Raw genomic sequence first — 23,914 nt, 5'->3', positions numbered from 1 at the left:
ACGCACCCATCCCAGGATGGATTTTAAATGCGCAGATCGTACATAAGGTCAATCTAAATTTGTCACAAACCTTGCAGCTTGGCTTTGAATTTTTTGAAGTTTTTGATTACAACCGATCTCGTGCGGATCCCAAACCCTGATAGAGTATTCCAAAATTGGTCGAACATACGATTTATAGACTATCTCCTTAATGTCCCTGGAAGCCCCTTTAAAATTTCTCCTAAAAAAGCCGAGAGTGCTCCTAGCTTTTTTAACGATCATGTCAATGTGTTTTCTCCCATTTGAGAGTTCTGTGAATTTTGACACCTAGATATTTATATTCGTCAACCGTTTCGAGGACCGAATTACACAATGTATAGTTTAAAACGTTGATGCTACTAGAAAACGACATAGCCTTAGATTTGCACGCATTCAGTTTCATACCCAAGTCTTTACACCATAGTTCTACTTTACTTAAATCACGTTGAAAAATATTAACATAATGAACCGTGTCTATGGCCCGATAAATTACACAGTCATCTGCAAATAACCCAATGGAAGAACCAACAACACTGACAAGATCGTTTATAAAAATCAAAAATAAAGGGGACCTAGCGCGGATCCTTGCGGAACATCCCGACGTAACAACAGTCGAAGGCGAATTCACTCCGTTAATAACTACACATTGTCTCCTGCATTTAAAATAATCGGTAAGCCAGTTGAAAACTTTTGGGTCTAAGCTTAAAGAAGACAGTTTAAACAGAAATAAATTATGATCTACTGTGTCGAACGCTTTCCTAAAGTCAATAAATACACAACCAGTGCGAATTTGTTTGTCAAGGTTATAAGCCAGGTCGTGATAAAAGCAGGTTAGCTGGGAAGTGCTACGAAAAAACTACGAAAACCATGCTGAGCCGGTGAAAGAAAGTCAGTTTGAGACAAATGGCTCATGATATTTGAATATATAATATGCTTCAATATCTTGCCAGAAATACTCATCAAAGAGACTGGACGGTAATTGCCAACTGATGTTTTGTCACCAGATTTGAAAATTGGCACAACATTGGCGGATTTCCAGTCAGATGGAATCCTACCAGATTCAGGCGAGAGTGAGAAAATAAATAAATATTCAACAATAGCATGATAGCATTTTTTAAAGACAATCGGGGAAATCCCGTCGGACCCGCTACTCTTCTTAACATTCAATTTGCAGATTTGACTAAAACTGCCGTTTTTTGACGTGGTTACAGGTGGCATGGGCTCCGCAATGTACGTTGTACTCCCGGTGTGACGCTACACCAGGGGAGCGAAACACAGACTGAAAATAGTCAGTTAAGGTGCAAACTTTCGCGAGATCGTTATCAATAAGACCGTGAGTCGTTTTAATTGAAGGAATGCCCATGGGCACCTTGTTCATAGATTTTATGTACTTCCACAATAGCTTTGAATTGCCCCCAAAATTCAACTTCAGTCTTGTAAAATATGACCGTTTTTCGTTGCGAATTGCGTTACGAATACATTTAGATAACGTTTTTATCTTATTATAGTTCAAAGCACTGCCGTCCTTTTTGAACGCGGAGAGGACTGCGGATTTCCGCCTGATCATCCTTTGTATATTCTTCGTAAAATGAGGTTCATCGCATTTGCGTTTGTGTTTAATTTTCCGTGCCGGCACATATCTCTGGACAAGGCTAGTTAGCATATCTCGAAAATGCTTCCACAGAAAGTCAACACATGAGGATTGGCTTAATGTTTCGAAATCAGGGTAATTAGCTACCAGATTCCTAGAAATAGCCTCAAAATCAGCCCTGCTATACAAGAATATTTTTCTCTGATGCTGAGCTGATACTACCTTAGAGTGGATCTTAATATTAGCAGTCACACATATTCGTGATCCGACAGGCCCGGAAAAACAGAAACATCAAATAATTGCCTCACAGTTACACAGTAGTAAACTTAAATTTTGGAGCCGCGTGTCGGAAGATGAACAAATCGGTGCAAACAATGCATAGACAACATCTCATCAAAAACTCGGTAAGCAAGTGAATTATTTAATCTCTCATATCCGGTAGTACACCACTTGAAATCCGGCATGTTAAAATCGCCAAATATTAACACAATATCGTCAGAGATAAAAGATGTTTGATCGCACAAATTTCTCAAACATTCTTCGCCTGCGCTTGGCGGAGGGTAAAAAGAACACAATGCAATGGATTTGCCTTTCGACAAGAGACGACACCATACAGACTCACAGTTGTCAAAATTAATCTGAATTTGCTCAGCGTGCACAGAACACTGCGTACACATATGAATATTCCACCACCATGACTATTTCTATCCTTTCGAAATGCCGTGTAGTTCGGGGGAAACACTTCGGAATCACTCACGTAATCATCAAGCCAGGATTCACATACCATAATTATATCAGGATTTATTGTAGACAAAAGCGCACAGAAATCATCAACTTTATTTTTTTACGCTTCTGGCATTCAGACACAAAAGCGACATATCACACGTTTTTCCAGTGACATTCTGAGAAAGCTATGTTGAGGGTTTATCAAGTGTATGAGTTTATCAAGTTTATTATATGTGCGCAGCGTGATGCACCAGCACGCGCACATCTTTCTTTCCCTCGAATTTGTGAAGTACTGCTTCAATTTAGCCTATAGCAGGTACTCCCGGGTCCTCCGCGGTGCTCTTTGCACATGGGACCACGTGACCACGAGGGCGCGCTCAGACTTGTACGTATTTGAAGTATTGTATTTAAAATACTGTATTTTAAATACAACTTGTGTATTTTGGTACTCTACTCAATACTTTTTGTTTTGTGTATTTGTACTCTATTTAAAATACATTTTATGGTATTTTCTACTCAATACTCTAATTACATATTTTGGATCTCCCTCTCAAACTTTCTGTGTCTCGTCTTTCCATTATCTAGCTTGTTCAATGGAAATTTCCTGAGTCCCTCAGACTTGACCCGGACATTGGCCCTTCTTTGAAGTCCCCATTTAGAGATCTTGTCCCGTGTGTACTAATCCTTGGCCAGTGAGGGTTCTATTATGTGTGCCCTGACGCCGTGACCCGAATTCTGACCTCGCCAAGCAGGGACTTGCTAGAAGTTTCTTTGTTCTGGGTCACATATATTTAGTGGAGTTATGCGGTATATCTTTGTCATCTTTTCGGGACTAGCGGCGGCTAGCGTATATAGTGCGCGGGGTTTAGGTGATTCATGTCACATAGCGGCGACATGCCGCATTGACCAGTGACTTTTTGCGTTCAATGATAAATAGTATCTTAATTGTATTTCAAATAATTTTTGAAGTATTTTGTACTCTATCTTAATTACTTTAATTTTCATGTATTTATACTCTATCTTAATTACATTATAACGTTAGTATTTATTATCTTACCTTAAATACATTTTTGAGTATCTTGAACATGTCTGGCCGCGCGCGCCGCGACAGCGAGCCGAGTCCTTCGTAGCCACCTGTCGGCAGGCCCGTCGGCGCGACATGTTTGCAACCGCCGTTCAACACACCAGGGTACGTTGTCGGCCAAGTCATCGCGACGTCGTTCGCATTCGCAGCTCGTCATCGTCACTACGACGCTGGCAGGATGACAAAACCCTCCCAGCCGCCAACAACACGCGACGCCATTCACCTTCTCTCCTGCGCTCCTTTCCGCGACGCTCCGGCGACATACTCTTGAAACCCGACGCTTGTTTACCGGTGCAAAAACTAATTTCTTCTTGCGTATCAAGCATGTTCTGAACTTGATAACACATAGCTTTTCGTATGGTAAAAAAACGTTAAATTTCACAATCTAATTAAAAGTCAGTAACACAAAATATGTTGCGGATACGATAAGTCGGCCAATGACGTGCTGCTGAGGATCAGTAATGGGCAAAGTACCTCAAAATTATGCTTAAAGTAAAGTACCAAGTACCTGGCATCATTGGTACTTAATTAGTACAGTACAAAGCAATTAAAAAAACGCAAAATGTAAAAATGAAAGCATGTGTGTCTTTCAGAGTGTTCATCATGTAATGCAATCACACATATAATGTGATATAAAGTGATTATTAACTGCCAATGAAGGAAAAATATAAAAAAGCATAGAATCCTGCATTGGGAGAACTGAAATGACAATGTACCAAGTCATTGTGCTGCCGGTTGCAGTGTCATAATGTGTGCGTGTCTTTGCATTCCATTCGTTTTACATAATCATAAAAGCGTCGATACCTTTTCGACATTTCAAGCCTCTCGACAATAGATTTGTTTCAACAAATATGCTCTTTAAAAGCACAAATATCCCGTTTTGATAAAATGTCAGACTGGGACTCTTGGTACTGCATCCCATTAAAAGCGCTAAAATGACGGCAAGACGAAAACTCGGAGATCGCCCTATCTGTGTGTTTTCGTCTTCTTGTTGTAATTTTAGCGCTTTTCGTAGGGTGCATTTTTGAAACTCTTTTGTGATTTTTCGTCTGGAGTCCAAGTTTGGGTACTTGAGTACTTGATGGGAAAGTACTCGGAAAAAAGTACTTGAAGTACGGTACAAAGTACACGATTTAAAATGTACTTAAAGTAAAGTACAAGTACATAGAAATCTACTTAAAGTACTACTTGAGTACTTGGTACTTCAAGTACTGCCCATCACTGCTAAGGATCGTCTGCTGCCTGCTTCTTTGTGTGAGTCGGCGCGTTGTGCGGAAGCAAGATAAAAAGTGCAAACAAGCCTGGAGAGCTAGTCATTTATGAAGATTTGGTAAGTTTTGCTATTTTATAAGTATGATTAACCTTACCGAGCCCCTAATCGTCACGGATGAGAACATGACCATGTTCAACTACTTTCGCACTTCAGAAGTATGGCAATGTCGGAGGCTCAGAAGATGCAGTTGCTTGCATTCATGGAACAATACCCTGAGCTGTGTAATAACCGTACGTTCCAGCCAGGGGAAACCAAGCAGGACCGAAAGAAAAAGTGGGACGATATCGCGTCGACGCTAAATGCCCTAGGAGGCATTGTGAAAAACGCTGGCGGTACCGTGTCCGCAGAAATGTACGGGCGAGTATCTGCAGCATCACGGTGACTGGTGGGGGAGGTGGCATGGAATTACGCGAGGGGACAGAGCCTGGGGAGGAAGACGTGGCGCGCGTTGTGGACGTCGCGTCTTGTCTCCAGGGTCTGGACTCTCGCGTAATGGCCTTGGTTGGCTGGGACACGGTGGTAGGGATTGCTGGTGGCGCAAACCTTACCGAAGACGGCGAACTGCTACCACCAGAAGTAAGTGTACTATCTCACATTACATGTGCTCCATATCAAACCTATCTGCGGTGAATTTTTATATTGCATGATTTCTGAACAGAGATAAAATAATTCCATCATGTACTTAACAGCATGCAAACTGTACGGTTTTGCAGGCCCCTCCCCAATCAGCAGAGGACGCCACAATCTCGCATCAAGAGGGCCGTGTACCTGTGGTATGCACACCAATCATACAGGGTGTCCCAGAAAACGTGTCATTGAATTCTAATAAAAAAACTAGGCCACCTAGAATCATGCGGTCAACGGCATTTGTTCTTACTACGTTTTTGCCACCTCATGATGTGCATACCATGTAACCTAAGATTAATTATGTAAATTTTGGCGAACTGAAGTCGGAAATTTGCCAAGTAAAGGTCACTGTTTTACCCCACCAACGTGAAGAGCGTGCTGAATTTACTCAAATTAATGATAATTGACAGGAATATTGAGGAGCTATCGTCTTTGTTAGGATACATCAGTATACTGGCACCTTACAAAATTGTGTGACGACAAACAACGATCAACGCCTGCAGAGCAATAAATACTTACAATCTCTGTTGCCTCCCATTGTTTTCGATGGGCACACACAGCGCTTTAGGGCCTCCCAACATGGCGGCCCGAATGCGTGCCTCTCCTCCACGAGCCCCTCTCCCATGCGCGATCCAGCCTTTATACATCGAGATCAGTGGCTGCGATCACCGGAGAATGCCAACAACGCGCCCCAGTCCTTCTAGCTCACCATATCACGTGTCACGCTCTCCGTTCCCAACATTCTTTCTCTTTGCCGGCGTTGCCGCATGCGCTTTGAAGCTTCTCGCAATGCCTATAATGTGTTGCATCGAACAGTACGAGCGTCGCCATGATAGTTGGCATGAAAACACGGCGTGTTATGAGTATGCCTTAACAAGTTTTCGTGTGTTTTTTTTTTTTTTTTTTGTGTGTATCACGTGTTGTGTGCTTCCACAGGAGCAGGCTATACCACTCAAAACGCCTACGCCTACGTGGTGTTAATATGTCATCATTGCTTCGTCGTCTTCTCATCATGTGGTCTCTCGCCACCAGGAGCGACGCGTACATGGAAATGGTCCATTCCACACAATGAAAGCATATCATCACGTGCTTGCGTCGTTCCTGAGCATATATTTGCGCAAAAAAGCAAACGACACTGCATTATGCGTATGATTCAACCTTCCGGAACCTTCTCAAAGAAACTTGCTCCTGACTCCTCACATATTCCACAAATACGTTCGCAAAGCTTGGTGAGAGGAGTAAGGATTGGGAGAAGGAGCTTGTCGACACCACCCTCTGCCTCCACAAAAACTTGTAGTGTAATGATAACGCGCTTGCCCGCGTGCGTTCTGGATTGAATTTGGTCTCGTGCTGTTGCGGTGCTAAACGTGCAGGTCTTGTATATTAGTGGCCTTGCTTTCTCCTCCTATAACTCTACTTATAAATTTGTTTGATAAGCGCTAGAAACGCGTAAGTTACGGCTGGAAATGCTAGGCCGGGCTCTCTTTGCTCAGTCACCGGGCCAGGCCGTGTCCGGCCATTTTTCGATGCGGCTTGGCCGGGTCGAGCCCGGAAGAAGTCTGCCCGTGCAGAGCTCTAGTAAGGTGCGCGCCGGCAGTAGAATTTGCTTCTGCCGCTAACCTTCTTCGGTGCTCCCGTAGCTCTCTCGATCGTTCGGTGCTGGACTTTGGGGGCTTTTTTGGGTTCCTCTCGAGCCGCGCTTTATTCTGGTTGCCGTCTGCTTCGATTCTGATCATATTTTAGTTTCATGTTTGTGGACATTCTGGCAAAATTTTTATATTTCGGCTTTGCAAATTTATAAAATTTTGGTTATTGTTATTGTTGTGTTGAAGAAGACGACGCAGACTCCAGGGCTGCCACGGTGAACGCGTTTCTTGGCTGGTGTGCCTCCTTTTATACCCGCACACATGGTTGCCCGATACTAAGAGCAAATGATCCATATCATGACATTACATTCTGTTCCCCTTAAATAAATTCCTTTCATTCCATTCTCCTCCCCTTAAAATAAATTCATTTCATAACATACAGAAAACAAAAGCAAGAAAGTCTCTATAAATACTTAAAAGGTATAGCCTTCTTCCCACATTGGTCGGCGTCGTGTTCTTCCAGAAGACCTTGGTTTAAGCTGAATTGCTGGCTGCGGACTGCAAAGCTGTGCGGTTGACTCCGTTGCTGTGTCAGCTAGAGTCTGCGGCTCGCCCAAGATACTTGTGTCCGTTAATGCCAAGTCCCGAGTTGCTTTTTTGCTGCGTTCTCCCTGGCTTTCTGAAGACTGCTGCGAAGTAGTTGTTGGGGTTCTCTGGACAGATGTGGCCACTGTTGCTTGGGATGGATGCTGTCCCGATTATGCTCCAATGACGCTAGCGATACCTTTACGAGTTTTGAAGAATTCCATGTTCGTCCCTCTTCTAGAAGGAAGGTAGCTGGACCCTTTTGCTTTACAACCTTCAGTGGATCTGTGAAGGATGGTGCAGCCTTGCCGTCCTTTATTGGTTTCCGAACCCTGACGTAGTCACCTTCCCGAAAGTAAGGTGGTCTTGCACTTTTTCTTGCATCGAAATACTGCTTGACACGCATCTGCTTGTCAGTTATCTGCTGTCGCAGTGCAGGCATTTCTGCTTCAGGTTCTGAAAAGAATGTCTTTGTCGGAAGACAGACGTTGTCGAGCCTTGTTCTCGGTTTACGACCATGTGTAGGAGCAATGCCGGAGCGATCCCCGTCGTTGCTTGGGAGTACACCTCTAGATACCCAGGTAATCTCTCACTGCGGTTTTGATTGGTCGCTTCTCGAGCACAGACAACTGCACAGTCTTTTTACACACGCTTAAATCTTTCTATCAGTCACTTCGACTGTGCGTAATATACAGAAGACACAGAATGCTTAATGCCACGTTCACACAAGAAGTCCTGAAACACTTCAGATTTAAATTGTGGGCCGTTGTCCGTTACACTTTTTTTCAGGATACCCATCTCTACTGTACTGTGACAGTAAAAAATCGATCTGCTAGTGAAACATAGCTCTGGCCATTTTGAATGGTAATCAATTACGGTAATAGCAAACTCACAACTAAGTTGCGCTTTCTCAAATGGCCCTACAATGTCCATTGCTAACTTCTGGCACGGTTGATCAGGAAATTGAACTGGTCGCAATGGTGCGCATGTAGTCTTGGCAGATTTATCTGCCGCTTGACACACTTCGCAGCTTCGTATTGCATGTTCAACTTGGTTGTCCATTTTTGGCCACCAGAAATGATCCCTCAAGCGTTGCTTGGTCCTCACTATGCTGGGATGTGCCTCATGTGCAAAGTTAACCGGAACAGACGTTAACGCTGTTGGAACAACAATTTTCTCTTCTCTGAGCAGCAAATCCTCTGCAACAGAGAGTTGTTCTTTTACGTTAAAGAAGGGTAACAGGTCGGACGAAAGTGTTTTCCTTGTTGGCGAGCCTTGCGAAACATTCTTGATTACGCTTTGTAATACTTCGTGTTTGGCCACTTGGTCCTGAATATGTTCCTTAGTAATACACGGTGAGACAAGAGCTATAATGTCTTTCTTCCATTTCTTCCACTGATCCAGCTGCCAGCCGCAACCTCTGCGACTAGTGGCATCTGCGACTAGTAGGGCATCTGCGACTGCGTTATCGCTTCCACGATGATATTTAATGTCAGAATGATAATAAAGGGGTCGCGCTGCCCACCTTGATACTCTGAGTGTTCTTCTGCCTGATCCTTTTGAAGAAAGCAACGCCACCAAGGCCTGATGATCCGTTCTCGGTACGAATCGTCGTCGCCACAGATAGACATGCCAGTGTTCAACTGCAAAAAGACAAGCCAAGGCTTCCTTCTCTTCCACGGAGTACTCGCGCTCAGATGGTGACAAGGTCCTGGAAGTGAACGCCACTGCCTCAGTCCGTTGTTTGTAGGCTGTTGAAGAACCGCTCCGAAGCGACTGTCGATACCACCACTGGCAATTTGGGGTCGAATATGCTGATCACCTTTGTCGATGACACTAGCTCCTTGATTTTGTCAATACTTTTCTGTGCTGCTCCACTCAACTTGAAGGGTCCGTTGTGTCGTAAAAGTTCCCTGAGAGGTTCAACAACGTCTGCAATGTGCGATACAAATTTTACATAATATCCTGTAGGGACATAATATTCTGTTGTTACTTAAGCGTTACTTTGTTCTTATATCGAGTGAGTTTTAGTGCATCGTACACTATCGCCTTTCCGTACCCAAAGGATAGCGTTGATGGTTCTGCGCACGCCGATAACAAAGAGCTTCGCGCAGCGCGCAGAACCACCTACCCTATCGCTTACATACCCTAAGGCGTATTGTACCGGCACTGGTGTGCCTACACCAGTCCTGGATTTTTTACTCTTGTGTTTCGTGTACGTGGCTGTCCATCTTACCTTGCGTATTTTCACAGCCACTGAAATGAACAAGCGCGAAGATGACGGGAGTGGTAAGCATTTTGGTCTCATTTGTTCTCAGTTTTTGTAACGTTAAGATAAGATGATATCCTTTCAGAAGTTGAAGAGTAAGTATGTATTGATGTGACAACAAAAGGGCAAGTACGTCATCCTACTCTAAAATCGAAAAAAAAAAAATATGCCGAAGGCTGCCTTCGGGGGTCACACCAGTTAGGTTTTGACGTAGAACTGCGAACATGATCTCCGTGATGAAGTAATTTTGACTCGTTTTGTAGCCGATGTAGCGTATATCCGACGTTGATGTCATCGGCAATGTAACGTTGCTGTTAGCGCGAGTGGCATCGTGTTTCTTTCGCTACCTATAAAGTCCAAGAAGTTCTGCAGCAGCTAGTGACACGCTCTATGTGCGATAGCATTTATAAGCGAACTCTCCGAGTTTTCGTGAGGCACGGTATGTAGCAGCGTCAGCCATGCACGCATTCGCTGCTGGGGGATCACGTGTTCAAGCGCAGCTACAAAACCGCCGTGAGATCCGGTGCGTTCTGGGATATCTGACAGTGGTCACAACCATGCTACACAGGCGCAAGCAGTTGTCGGAGGAGGAACTTCTCCGGTTGAAGCATAAGCGCGCCGAGGCACAGCGACAGCTGCGTGAAAGGGAAACAAATGTTAAAAAGGTGCAGCGGCCGAAAGAGAACGACATCATGGTTATAGAGGTCCTTGACGTGCAGAGCCTCAATGCACATGTTGCCGAAATAGCGACTAACCCGGTAATGACAAAGTGCGACGTCCTCGCCATCTCGAAGACCAGGAGCGCATTCCTGGCAGCGTGAGCACCGTAGTATCGTTGCGCAGTCCATGCTTTTGCAATGAGCGGCACTACGATGTCTCGCGCGCTGCCAGGAACGCGCTCCTGGAACGACCTTTTGTGAGATATGGAAGGTTTCCGGTATGCGTTTCCCATGACGTGAAGATATGGTAAGCTAGAAGGACTGGTGTACTAAACGGCGGTTGCAAACCGGTCGACCCGACGGGCCTACCGATAGGTGGCTACGAAGGGCTCGGCTCGCAGTCGCTTCTCGTGACCCCGTAGCCACGTGACCTCATGTTGCGAAGAGCACCTGAGATATCCATGGAGGTAAGAAACTAAGGAGATGCCCTAAGCGCCTCTCCCAATGCAAGCGAGCGTGCTGTGGCCCGCGCATGTCATTGTGGTTAGTTGCCCACACACGTGACAATAAACGTCACGGCAAGACGTCATAAAACATGGCGTCCTCCATGTCCGCGGCTTACCTTACCTGAATACAGAGACGAGCTGCGGCCGAATAACTTGTTTTCGCTTTCATAACATCTTTGGAGTTAGCAGTTATCACACCCGTTGAAACAAAAGATAGATCATCTCAGGGTGGAAGCAATGGATCACTAAATCGCTAGAAGACGTACGTACGTCATCGTGACATTGCCTGGCTTCTCTTGTGTTTTGCTCAACTTTTGCTGTGATTTACCACGCGGCGAATGTTGAAACACCCCATAACCTTCAAAGTATTGTGCGAATGGACTCCTTGAAGGTAAGAGGTTTCCTGAAGATGAGGTTTGCTAAACTTCCAAGTCTCCGCGCAGACCGCCATAACGCCGAAACATGTGAGGATCACTTGACTGGGCAACTAGATGGGCGTGGTATTGCCAGGAGCGACCGCTAGAGGGGTCCCACGGCCCTCCGATCTTATAGCCCTCTCCTTAGTTTCTTACCTCCATGGAGATATCGCAGGAGCACCAGTGGTGGGCAAAGATGAAGCAGTCCACGACAGATTCGCGAGAAAAGAAAGATCCCAGTAAACCAGAAATATCCGAGAGACGTCCCAGAAAAGTCGCACACGTCACATATGTCTAAGAGGACGACATGACGTTATCTCCACGTCCACAATGTGACGTTCGAAATCGTCTGACATTGTGTGCCCCAGGGACGTCTGCAGGATATCAAAAGAATTGTCCCAACGTGTGATATGTTGTCCGCACATATCTGGGACACGTGATGCTGACTGGAATGACGTAAGCAAAGAGAGGCACATTTTGGTTTTACAACATTATTTGCAGAGTAACCACATCGCTGAAGATAGTTGGAATTAAAAAGAATATTTTGAGCAAGGGCGCCAGAAGTATCAGCGGTTATACTCCGGCGTCGTTGGTAGACGAACGAATTAATTCCAAAGAGGCCTTCAGCGTTACAAGTGTAGTTCGCACCACTGTACACTTACTGGACGTACTCCAACAACTGTCATTTCAGTATATGCTCCATCTAGTACGCCAGAAGAGGCTACCATAGTCATTCATAGGTAGTGTTCTTACTCGATGATCACGTGTGTGTGCGTGTCTAAACTGTTCCCCAACTGTGTTTTATACACCAGTTGCATACGGTTCACCAAATCAAAGATGTAGACTATTTATTCAATGCATGCAATAATAATGCATGGCTAAGTATATATGCTAATTTGATACGAAAGAGCGTCCTATTCACGTTCAGATATCCACCGCAGATATTCACTGGACCGTCCCCCGGATGAAAATGAGGAAGAAAGTCTGTTCCCCACGGACGTAAACAGGACGTTCACGAACATCCCTGGGTTATCCAAATGTCAAGTTCAGTTCTACCCAGGATATCCTTGGGACATATTTGGTTTACTGGGATGTGCGCGTGCTAGTCCGCCACGCTCCACAGACAGATGTGATTACCACAGCGGAATGATATCGGAGAATTTGAATTGCAGGCTTTTAACAGGAGAATCTTTCGTCTTGAAACGAGATAGCGCTAAAACACCACATGGCGAATTTTGGAACACATATTTGGAATATCCAGGAAGTGTGCTGAACTTTCAGTTCCAGAATTTTGAATTATTCAAGCACGCTTCCAATTTATTGTACACCTCAACCTAAAATTCAGCAATGTGCAGTATACACTCACATATAAAATATAATGTATATATATTTTAGTTGCAAATGTGATTTTATGCTCTGAAAATCACAATTTTTTTCGTTCTCGCTAGGGTTTGCATTTATCCGCCATTCCCGAAAACATAGATACAGATGCATTCAGAGTATTTGAAGTTGTCAAGGTGCTCATATATAAAACAACCCACAGCATATTACAAAACAAACAGAAAGTCTGCTTATTTTGCTTGTACACGCAAGTGTTTTGAGGTGATTCTCAACATCTTGTATGTGCGAGGTTGTACGTCATGTATATAGGCCTCCTTGATACATGCTTTTCAGAGAGAAACTCACGTCCGGAACACTCTCTCTTTCCATACACTTTTGCAGTACCTACGCTTCCACCTACGTGCACTATGCGTGATTGTCTCGCGGCGTCAAGCACCGAACTATTAATATTAGTATTATTAGCCACACTCTGTTTATGCTCCAGAGACGATGAGTCCGGCGTTTCTGTAACTTTATGTGATAGCGAGCTACTAACGTAATAACAACAATAAATACTGGGCAGGTTGGTATCCCAAGGAGCACAATGTACTGAAAGTCGAGTGCAATAGGGGTGGTATGTGTCTTATCAATGTTCTTTAGTTTCACGAGTCTGTTCAAGGCCTTCCACCTACCCGTCCAACCCTATTGCACTTGACTTTTAGTACATTGTGGCGCTTGGATACACAGCTTGTGAAAAGTGACGAAGAAAACATGGAAGACGCACAGATGATGTCGCGCTTTCAAGCGTTTAGTAGTAGAAGGGACTACCAAACCTGAATCCCAATCTCCAGTCTTATCAGATCACAGATCGTACCACAAGCAGGTTTACTATCAGACTGAGGCATAGGTTTCGTAATTCATTGTATTCCCATTGTACTAAATGGTTGAAAGTGCGACATCTCTGCGCACCTTCCATGTTTTTCTGTCACTTTGTACAAGCCACTAACTTAAACCCAGGTTCAGGTGCAATAGTCCATAAATACGAGGCGTTCCATCTAACCCGTAACAAAAATATATTTAGAAATCAGCTGTCGGATAGTGAGTGGACCAACAGTGTTTATATTCAATGAACTTTTAGTATGGGGTACGAGCTAGCACGCTGACCAATTTTATGTCTTGAGTAATTGAATTGTCTGAAGTAGGCTACGGAACTTGCCAAGTGAATGCGAGTTTCTCTCCCTCTCTCTTTCCTTTCCTTTTATTTTCTTCTTTTGTGTGTGTGTGTGGAAACAGGCCAGCGCATCTTGTATTTCATAGCAAAATACGTAGATTGCCTGCTCAGTGGTTACTCAGGAAAAATTTGCGAAAACTATAGTTCCGAGATGCCCAAACTGTACACCGTGCTGAGTTCTCCGTATAGGTGATACATGAAAGAAGCTGTGGGAAAAAAAACGATGACCGTCTACTTCAATTATCTTTTGCATGTTGATGTGGCAGGGGCTCGAACGCCAAAGTGCAGAAAGAAAGAGGGGGGGTCACCTATTTCTTCTATTGTGTTGCATTATTTCAACAATTTGCCCGTCTGGAAACGATAGTTTTGCATTTCTTTTGAGCCTTTGCCATTGTAATAGCAGGTCGGAACTTGCGATGGAACGAGGCTAAGTCCATTCGGCGGGCTTTCACTTTCTGGCAAAAAAGAAAAAATAACAATAACATCAACTTTATTTCAAGATGATGAATGGGGAATTTCATCGGCTGGGGCAATACTTTTCCCGTGTAGTGGTGGTGAGGTGAGGGATGAAATAGTGAGCTTCTTCAAAGAGGAAAAAATGTTAAAACGTAAAGAAAACGTGATATCCGCTTAGCAAAATTCGGAGATCAATTCAGAACATTTTATTTCGGCGATCAAAGACTAATCAAAGTGGTATTATGCCATGCAAACGACTGCCGAAGATAAAGCCCAGAATACTGTGGAGTATAGCATGTTGGCACATAGGTGCTCGTGTCTATTCCCACCCAAAGTTTATTATACGAACAGTGTTTATCAACAGGTACTGTATAGTAATTTTCGCGTGGAACTAATATTCGCGAAATTCGTGAGCGCTGTTTTCTTCGCGAATATGCGAAATATGCGAACCAATAACCGAAAAGTACGAGAACGAAAAATCCAAGGAATAAGGCCCGAAACGCTGATTTAGCTTACGTATGCGGTTTATGGCACTATTGCAGTACATTGCCTCGTAAAGTGTTCAGTTCTTCTCCGTTGCAAGTGGAGACAGTATGGCTCGGCGCTCAGTCTTCAAGAATCCCGCACGGATGTCCGCATCCCGTGATTCTGGTTCCTTGTAAGCCTGGATCATCCAGCCAGCGTATATGAGTTTGAGCACGCTGGCACGCAAATCGGCCCTTGCAAATGTTACAGATGAACTGTCGTATATGCCAATCGTACCTGCTCCGCGTATCACATACCAACCAAGTCCCGCCCGTGGAACGGGTTCCCGCCCAATTGTGATACCTTTTGTTAACTTCTTCCCGGAAGTTTAAGATGTAGGGCTACTAAAACGCCTGGTGCAGGGTTGAAAGTCGCGGTGCCGCGAATTCAAGGTTCTACGAATTATTGCCACTCACAAATTCGCGAATTAATAAGCCCGCGCATTTAACCACTTACACAGTATATTGCTTGTGTCTGTGTTGTTTTCCTTTCTTTCTGTTGGGTTGTGTATATTTGTAGTATGACCTTTTTGAATGTTCGATTTCTTCCAACGGTTACAGACAGGTGACGTTGTGGAGAAGTGTATATCCTTCCTTGTGTTAAACTGTCGACAAAACATTTTTACTTGCTAGCTAGAACACAGCTGGGCCATTCCAGCCAAAACCAGCCAGAGGTGTAGCTGAACCCGCTTATATTTTGCTGAAAAAAATTGTGTGCATTCCTTTAGGGGGTGTGTATGTAGGATAAAAACTTTTTTTCTCAAGATTTTGTTTTTTTGAGCATTGGGGGCGCCTCAAACTTGGCCCAAACATGAAAAAGTGTTGTCCGTTCCACGCGTCCTTCTGACACATAGAGACGACATGTCAGCGCTTTCTTAGCCTGGTGTTAGAGGAGAAGGGTCGATCCACCTTACCGAAGTCCATATGGAACGAGAACGAATCTGATGACGTGGTGAGGGTTTGAGAACGGAGCGCGTTTTGGTCCAACTTTACGATTAATTTTCAGCAAGTTAGCATTCTCGCAGGATCCCAAGATTATTTATGCTCAAACTACTGTATGGAGGTTAGTTTCACGTAAAAATATGACGCTGATCTATATTCATTGTTTAAGTCAGTCAGAAAATTCTGTCCTACGGATGTCCATCGGATATACTTTCACGGACTATCCGGAGAATAATGAAATTCCTCCAGCGGATACACTACGGAGATCCACTTGGCCGGGCTTCGAACTTCCTACGAACGTCCACTTTGCGGACATAACTAGGAGATACGGACATAAACAGGAGCTCTCTGGGATGTAGCGTGTATCTCGAGCGCGTGTTACGTTTTTATTTTTCAGAAGTCAGTATACGCTTTGAAGTAAAATATAAACATACATTTTTTTTAACATCTGCCACCGTCGCCGGTCGTTTCAATTTCTGTTGCTCCGCTTTGCTTCCCATGAGGGAAAATCAGCGCGGCGTTTCAAAAAAAGAAAGAAGAAAAGAAGAAGAAACAGCAACAAGAGATTGGGCTACTCAGCCGAAATGCTTTGGAAATGAGGGTGCATTCACTTCCAAACAGGGAACAGACACTATACATTGGTGTTCTCGCGAGCTTCTACACATTCGAGAGCCGTGTTCGCCTGTGAGTTGAAATGAAGGGTGAGCTGTCTAAGCTTAATTCGATTGCGTGCACAAACAGCGGCAAAATGAGAAATTGTTTGGCATATTAAGTCGGTGTAGAGGTAATGTCTCTGTTTCTTACTCATGTAGTTTGAGAAAGTGAGTTGGTTCATGGAAAGTAGAATTTCTGCAGTGCTACATCGTCCCGCGTTTCTCTCTCTCTTCAAATACATGATCCGTACAGCCACAACAGGGCCTCCTGCGGATATACGGCTACGGATACCCCTCCATAAATATCCGAGCAGAGTCCCACGGAGGTCAGTTTTCGGATATGGACATTGGAATCTATTTCGGACGTCCGTAGGAGATGGTGTTCTGTCTGGCGTGAATATCGACAATTCGCAAAAAAAATGACACTTTTCAGGTAGTATTTTCACGTACCCGAGGTAGTCTAGGAAGTGAAACAAATCGCGTCATTTGTAGAACAAATCGTCTCCTGTAACATATTCAAAATCTACAGGTGTATTTTTCCTTAAACGAGAAAAAAAAAAAATTTCCCTCCCCATACTCCGCTGGAGCTCATTTGTTAGCTGAGGTCGTCTAGGAAGTAAAAAGTGATAAATTTGTGACTCTCTTTTGTGAAAAGAGACCCTCTCCTTTACCACTTTGAAAACCTACAGATGTTCTTACGCGAGAAAACAAGATTCGTCAGCGCACTTGCATCCCGTCTGTAAGGTACCAGTATCACCCTTCGGACGAATTTCGCCTCCTGCTGTTCTGCCAAGTTCTACCAACTTAACACTCCCAGTCGCTGCTTCGTAACAGATTCGTCATCATTTATGATTGTTTTCACATACCTGAAGTCGTCTGGGAAGTGAAAAAATCACATCATTTCAAGAACAGACCATCTCCTATAACATATTAAAAATCTGCTGGCGTATTTATTCTTGAATGGGAAAAAACTTTGTCAACGCATTTGCATCCGCTCTGTGAGGTACCATTAACATCATTTTTCTACCACTGTGTCCTCTTACTGCGCCAGCTGACTATAGCTATTGACTTACAGCACGTCAGAACGCGACGTAACAGTCTTTGGAAACCATTTGTTATGGTCTCGCGCGCACTTCTCTCACAACAGAAAAAAGGAAGAAAAAAATTAGCTGCACGTGCACTGTCTTTGTTTCACTGGAAGTAGTTTTAGTTTTAGTACTGGAAGTTTTTGCTGCATATGCCTGAACAGAAGATATAGGCTTTAAGTAACAGTACCTCCTGATGCCCTGGATGAAGCATGCCTCATTGTGCTCCACGTTCAGCAATTTCTTCTCCAACCGTACGGCCTCGGCGTTGAGTCATAACATGCTCCCTCAAGCTTTTTTTCACCCAGACAAACAGCTGTGCGGGTGTGCAGGAACAGCAGCAATTGTAGTTTCTCTTTTTCTATTGCGACGTGCCATCACGAAAGTAATACATTTCTCGGACATTGTTCAATAAACAAGTGGCGAATGGTGTGTACCGTAACATTGCCATGAATCATGCCATTCAGACAACCAGAAACGACGGCGAAGTTGCTACGAAGTGGCGGCTGTGAGTACTCCCGGTAGAACTAAGGGTCGTTTCACACGATGCATCTTTCTTGCATGCAACGGTTTCATGCAACTCAAGTTGCTCGCAACCTCGTGCATTCACACTGTGAAACTGAAGGGCACAAAGCCCCCGGATGCAGCCTCATAAGATGCCCAAAGGAGGGCGCGCTGACAGCGAGTTAACCAATCAGCCGTGTCTTTGGGCGTCTTTAGTTGACGAAGCAACCGCGAAAGCGGCGGCAAACTTGGAGAATGGCGTTCCAACAGCGGAGGAAACGCGCGGCGGCTGCACTGATAATTTTGTTGCTTGCCGAAGACGTCCCTCCAGCAAAGAAACGTTGTGTGTGGGTGAAAGATTACATTGATAAGTGAAAGAAATCTGGTGCGCATCATGCACTGGTTAATGACCTCCTCACGGACACCACCGCCCACCGACGCTACTTGCGCATGACACCTGACGTTTTTGCGGAAATCGTACAAATAATTACGGCCAATCTGCAAAGGCAGGATACCATCATGAGGGAAGCTATTACTGCGGAGGAATAGTTGGACATAATATTACGACGCCTTGCCACAGGTTATCGCCTTCATCTATGTGGTATCTCCATGATGACTTGGCAATCAATACACTTTTCACTTGTAGGTGAATCCCAGTCGTCCCTCCACTTCCAATATAGGGTTGGAGTGAGCACTGCACACAACATTGTGTATAGAACATGTGCTGCACTTATTGAATGCCTCACTCCCAGGTATGGCCCGCTCCACAAATTATTTGTCATGTACATAATTAGATGATACCACCCTTATGCTTCAGATATGTCAAACTCCCAGCCTGTCCAGAAGAATGGAATGTGGTTGCGGACCGCTTGGATACGCTCTCGCAATTTCCACACTGCCTGGGAGCCATGGATGGGAAGGCTATAGAGTTGTTCTGCCCACCAAACAGCGGCTCACTATACTTCAACTATAAGGGGAAGCACAGCATTGTGCTATTCGCTGTGGTTGATGCTGACCTGAACGTATGTACCTATATATACGAGTACATCATGGTGTCATGTTTGCATGCTTAGTTAAACCCTTATACATTCGTGCAATACTTACAGTTCCATAAATATGTTGTCCTTTCTAGGCCTTGTACGTAAATGCAGGCGCGAATGGACGTGTACATGAATCCACAGTTTTCAAACAAACAAAATTTTATAAGAAACTGAAGGCAGGGAAGCTCAACCTTCCCCCACCTGAGCCACTGCTAGGTATTCAGACTAAAAATTCTTTGTGACGACACAGTTTCTAATTTTGGATGTGTAACATGTGAACTGATAGGTAGGGTACAGCTGCCGTATGTGTTTATTGGTGACGCTGCCTTTTCATTGGAGGAAAGTGTCATACGACCGTATCCAGGCTCCGACATGTCAATAGAAAGCAGGAGGTACAACTACAGGTAATAATAATCAGCTAAGTACTAACTGATAGTGCCCATAGCACACAGTGCAGAAATTTCATATCTTACTGATGCTTGATTTAAATATTATCGGTATTAACTGTAGAGATGCTGAAACACAGTTCTTACAAAATCATTCATGATTCAGGTTATTGCATGTATCAGGTATTGCTAAAGTCCCCAAGCTTCATACTGTTTCTTCACGTTTTGCAGACACTCTCGTGCTCGCAGGTTAGTGGAGAGCTTCTTTGATGTGCTTGCCCACAGGGTCCTGCTCCAGCCAATACAGGCAACACCAAATAATGCTACCACAATCGTACTCGCGTGCTGTGCTCTCCACAACTTTTTGAGGCGTGGAGGGACTGACAGGGATGTCAGAGCTGAAAGTGAATGTAGGGCACCTGGTACCATGATGCAGCTCAGACAAAGGGGCTATCACGCATCTGCCGCAGCCAGCAGGGTACAAGAAGAGTTCCGTGCCTACTTTTCTGCAGAGGGTGCCACAGAATGGCAGGACGACCGCCAAAGTACACGCTGACTGTACGCAATAAGGAAGCATGACAATTGCTTTTTTTTTCAAGATTAGTTTATATACCATTTTTCTATTATTACTTGAAACAACACAATTTATGTATTATTAAACTTGAAACAAAAGACAAATGTTACATGGTGTCAGTGCTGTGTATGACTTGTGCGTTATACTTAAACTGGAAGATCAGTTCCATTATTTTCAACTTGAGTAGGTCCTTTCTCACCTCGTCGATGCCTTGCATGGCATGCACTACAGTAGCACCAAATGCACTTTCCGAAGTCACGTCGTCACCATCCTTCAGAATCTGCAAGGCTCTCAGGAATACTCCCTCCCTAATTGGTTGCGACTCTGCCTTCTTTTTTTTACGTCGTGGCGGTTGTGGTGGTGAGCTTCCCTGCACATCACTGTCACTTGCACACTGTTGCGAACTTTCGCCCTTTACCCCCTCCTGTGAATAGAAATCCTGCAAGTGCAAAAATTTATGATAATATCTGACATAAGCATATACGTAATAGCCCGGGGCATTCAAAAAGGGCTCTAATACGATTTTTGTTGTTCATTCCCTACCTATTTCCATTATATATATGACAGTGTATTTTCTAACACGGGGCCTACCATATTGGGTGCAGTGCAGTCGAGTGAGTCTACAGATGACCTCGGACCGCCAACGCCTTTCACAAACAGCATATCCGCATAGAGCTCCCACTTTGGGGTGTACACGTTGTCGGTAGATGCACCTGACCGTTTCGACGCCTTCACTTTTGCGTACTCCTTATTGAAATACGTTCGTAGCGCGTGGAATTTCGACGTTATTTCCGGTACTGCGTAAAAAAATAATGACAAAAGACGCGTCTCAACTACGCACCAGACTCACCCGGACCGCCAAACGTCTCGCTCAATACAGCTAATGTGTATCTATGCAGACTCTTTTTCTTGTAGTCAGGATGTTTCGGCTGGAATAGGAACTGATGCTGTTTGTAGAACTCCAACATTATTCGCTGGTTGTCAGTTGCCCAGCGAAACTGAAAGCAATTAAATTAGCGTCAACAATGCACGACTTTCTTTGCACGTATGATTTGTAGCAGGTACTGCTTTCCAAATTCAAACGCGTTCTAGCATGTACAGTACTAATAAAGTTATAAGGACAACATTGCAACAAGTACTTGACCAGCGCTTACCTGCGTTGACACCGCGTTTTCTTCGCCGGCTACTCCTTCCGCCATTTTCTTTTTCTTGACAAATTTGTCTCTCCGCGTCTCCGCCTCAATGTCACGTGGGGGCGACGTGTACAGTCATTGGACAAACTTCGCTGACGTGTGTCGATGATTGACAGGATGCTCGTCGGAGATGCCAGTGAATTGCACGAGAAGCGATTCCCAAACGACCATTCCACACGGAGCATCTGTTTCGTGAAACGAAGTTTCGTGCAACAAAACATGCATCATGTGAAACGACACTAACAGTAGAAGGCGAATTTCCTTCAAAGGGTGACAATGGTACCTTACAGATGGGATATGAATGCGCTGACGACTTTTTTTTTTCTCGCTTATGAAAAAATACACAGGTAGACTTTCTAAATGTTATGAGAGAGGGTTTTTTTCCACAAAGGCACATTTATTTTACTTCCTAGAAGACCTCAACTAACTAATGAGCTGCAGCGGAGTACGGTGAAGGAAAAAAGCTTCTTTCTCGTTTAAGGAAAAATACACCTGTAGTTTTTCAATATGTTAGAGGAGACGACTTGTTCTACAAATGGCACGATTTGTGTCACTTCCTAGGCTACCTCAGGTATGTGAAAATATTATCTGAAAAGTATAATTTTGACGGGTGCTCGATATTCTCGATTGCTTAGTTAAGCAATGAACACAGGTATCAGCTTCAAAGTTTTATGTGAAGCGAATCCCCATACAGTAGTTTATGAGCATAAATAATCTCGGTCTCCTGACAAAAATGGGAACTTGCCAAAAATTTACGATAAACTTGGCCCAAAACGCGCTCGGTTTTACGACGTCACCGGATTTATTCTCGTTCCATATGCGCTTTGGGAAGATAGATGGTCCCTTCCCCTCTAGCACCAGGCAAAGAAAGCGCGGAAATGTCTGCTGTATGTGTCAGAAGGACGCGCGGAACGGACAACGTTCATGTTTGGGCCAAGTTCGAGGCGCCCCCAATGCTCAAGAAAACAAAATCTCGAGAAATGAAGTTTATACCCTACATACACACACGCTCTATGTTAAACGTTTAAACGTGAAAACGTTTAAACGTTTTCTTAAGAAACGCGTTTTGTAACACGTTTCACAGATTAAACGTTTTCTTAAAACACGTTTAAACGTGTTCTGTTAGATATACGTTAAACAGCACATATACGTATTTAAACGTTTTCGTTCGCATAAACGTACAGCGGCACGTATACATATATAAACGTTTTCTTATGAGACGTTTAATCGTTTCCTTGAAAGACAGTGCAGGGTATCGTTAAAGTGGCATGTTACTTTGTCCCGCTCATTTGTGACAGTCTTATGTTTAATAAAGAACGGTCACAGCGCAGGGCGCATTTTATTCCATTTCTTGGTGGTTAATAGAGCTTTGCCCCGACCTCGTTCGCAGCGTACACCGAACTCCGCTCCGCGTGCTTTGATGGCATTGGGATCGCTGACACCCCAAAAACGGAGCTTTATCTCATCGACATCGTCCGGCAGATCCTGGGTGTTTTTTCTCCATCCCAGTTTGTTCATAACGGGAGGTCTACGGCTCTTTGTGCCGTCAGCGCGTCAGATTCGCGTCAGCGCATCATGAAACAAAAGTCGTGCTCATCCCTTTTTTCCACTCTGGCGCAAGAATGATATCATTCGGGACAGTGATTGGTTCTTAACGCGTAATTGGCAAATGTTCTGGTTTTAGAGTGAAATAGTGGGAACCAGTAGGAAAGAGCACTGTTACATGTTACACAGGTTACATTACACAGGTTACACTGTTACACAGGTTACATGCTTCAGGATAAAGTAGTCGCTCAAGGTGACAATCTTCCGCGTTGGTCTTTTCACCAAAATACTACTCGCGTAAAGAAGGTAAATACGTAATTTTCAGTGTAAACTACACAAAAGATTCAAACGTCATCACCGACATTACGAGCTCGACATGTTTAAAACTGTAGTGAAACACGGCGGTTCATAGTGAAATGTACGACGAAAATGAACACTGATAGGGCGGCTTAAAAGCCAAATATGAAATGAACAAGCTACTTATAAGACAGTGACAAACTGGCGTTGGTAATTACTGATAGGAACCATGGACGCGCTAGGCATAACGGGGACAACTTCTGTCTCTGTCCCCATAATGCCTGGCGCGTCCATGTTTCCCATTAATAAAGATAAGAAGTTGCTTAAATAGCTATCCGTTTCGAAAGGCGATTCGTTTCGTATTAACAAGACATTTAAACGCTTCACCTTAACATAACGTTCAACCGCCTCATTTTAACAAAACGCTTAAACGTTTCACATTAACGACACGTTTAAACGGTTCGCATCCACAAAGCGCTTAAACGTTTTGCATTACAAAACGTTTAAACATTTCATAAGGAAACATCCAGACTATACGTGAATATAAACGGCGTAAACGGAAACGTTTTAAACGAAAGTCGGAAAAACGTGTTAGATCCCGAGCCATAATACACACCCATATCGGAATGCATACAATTTTTTTCTGCGAAATCTAAGAGGGTCGAGCAACACCTCTGGGTGGTTTCGGCTGGAATGGCCCAGCTGTCTGTGGAATAAGAAATCACCTATCGCTGTTATCACCGATAACAGCTACAGGCGCTCAACACGCACCGCGATTCCTGATAACTTATCATGTATCGTGGTGCGTGCCGACCGGCGTTCTT

The 23,914-nt window shown here is 44.1% G+C and overlaps 2 protein-coding genes across 2 annotated transcripts in view; one reads left to right on the top strand and one right to left on the bottom strand.

Annotated features, from left to right (window-relative positions):
- Nucleotides 1-23,914, top strand: part of LOC135397915 (uncharacterized) — a 420,422-nt gene that overhangs the window by 80,950 nt on the left and 315,558 nt on the right. Inside the window, exons 4-5 of the mRNA XM_064629413.1 lie at nt 9,744-9,779; nt 9,830-9,854. Coding sequence (XP_064485483.1) covers nt 9,744-9,779; nt 9,830-9,854 — 61 coding nt within the window. The remainder of the gene's footprint in view (nt 1-9,743; nt 9,780-9,829; nt 9,855-23,914) is intronic.
- Nucleotides 20,102-21,258, bottom strand: LOC135397912 (uncharacterized). Its single transcript, XM_064629411.1, has 4 exons — nt 21,210-21,258; nt 20,906-21,053; nt 20,647-20,852; nt 20,102-20,494 (listed from the first exon to the last, which is right to left on the bottom strand). The coding sequence occupies exons 1-4, from the start codon at nt 21,252-21,254 to the stop codon at nt 20,162-20,164; spliced, it is 732 nt and encodes a 243-aa protein (XP_064485481.1). The 5' UTR covers nt 21,255-21,258; the 3' UTR covers nt 20,102-20,161.

The sequence above is a fragment of the Ornithodoros turicata genome, chromosome 6 (assembly GCF_037126465.1).
Source record: "Ornithodoros turicata isolate Travis chromosome 6, ASM3712646v1, whole genome shotgun sequence".
NCBI classification, from domain to species: Eukaryota; Metazoa; Arthropoda; class Arachnida; order Ixodida; family Argasidae; genus Ornithodoros; species Ornithodoros turicata.
The sequence above is the reverse complement of the archived record's forward strand: the minus strand, read 5'-3'. Positions and strand labels throughout refer to the sequence as shown.

Excerpts from the sequence above, each read along its gene's own strand:
- LOC135397912 (XM_064629411.1), bottom strand. The coding sequence starts at position 21,254 with ATGGCGGAAGGAGTAGCCGGCGAAGAAAACGCGGTGTCAACGCAG. Across the intron at positions 21,054-21,209 it reads AAAACGCGGTGTCAACGCAG|TTTCGCTGGGCAACTGACAA; the intron begins GTAAGCGCTGGT and ends AATTGCTTTCAG. Across the intron at positions 20,853-20,905 it reads CGAGACGTTTGGCGGTCCGG|TACCGGAAATAACGTCGAAA; the intron begins GTGAGTCTGGTG and ends TTTTTTACGCAG.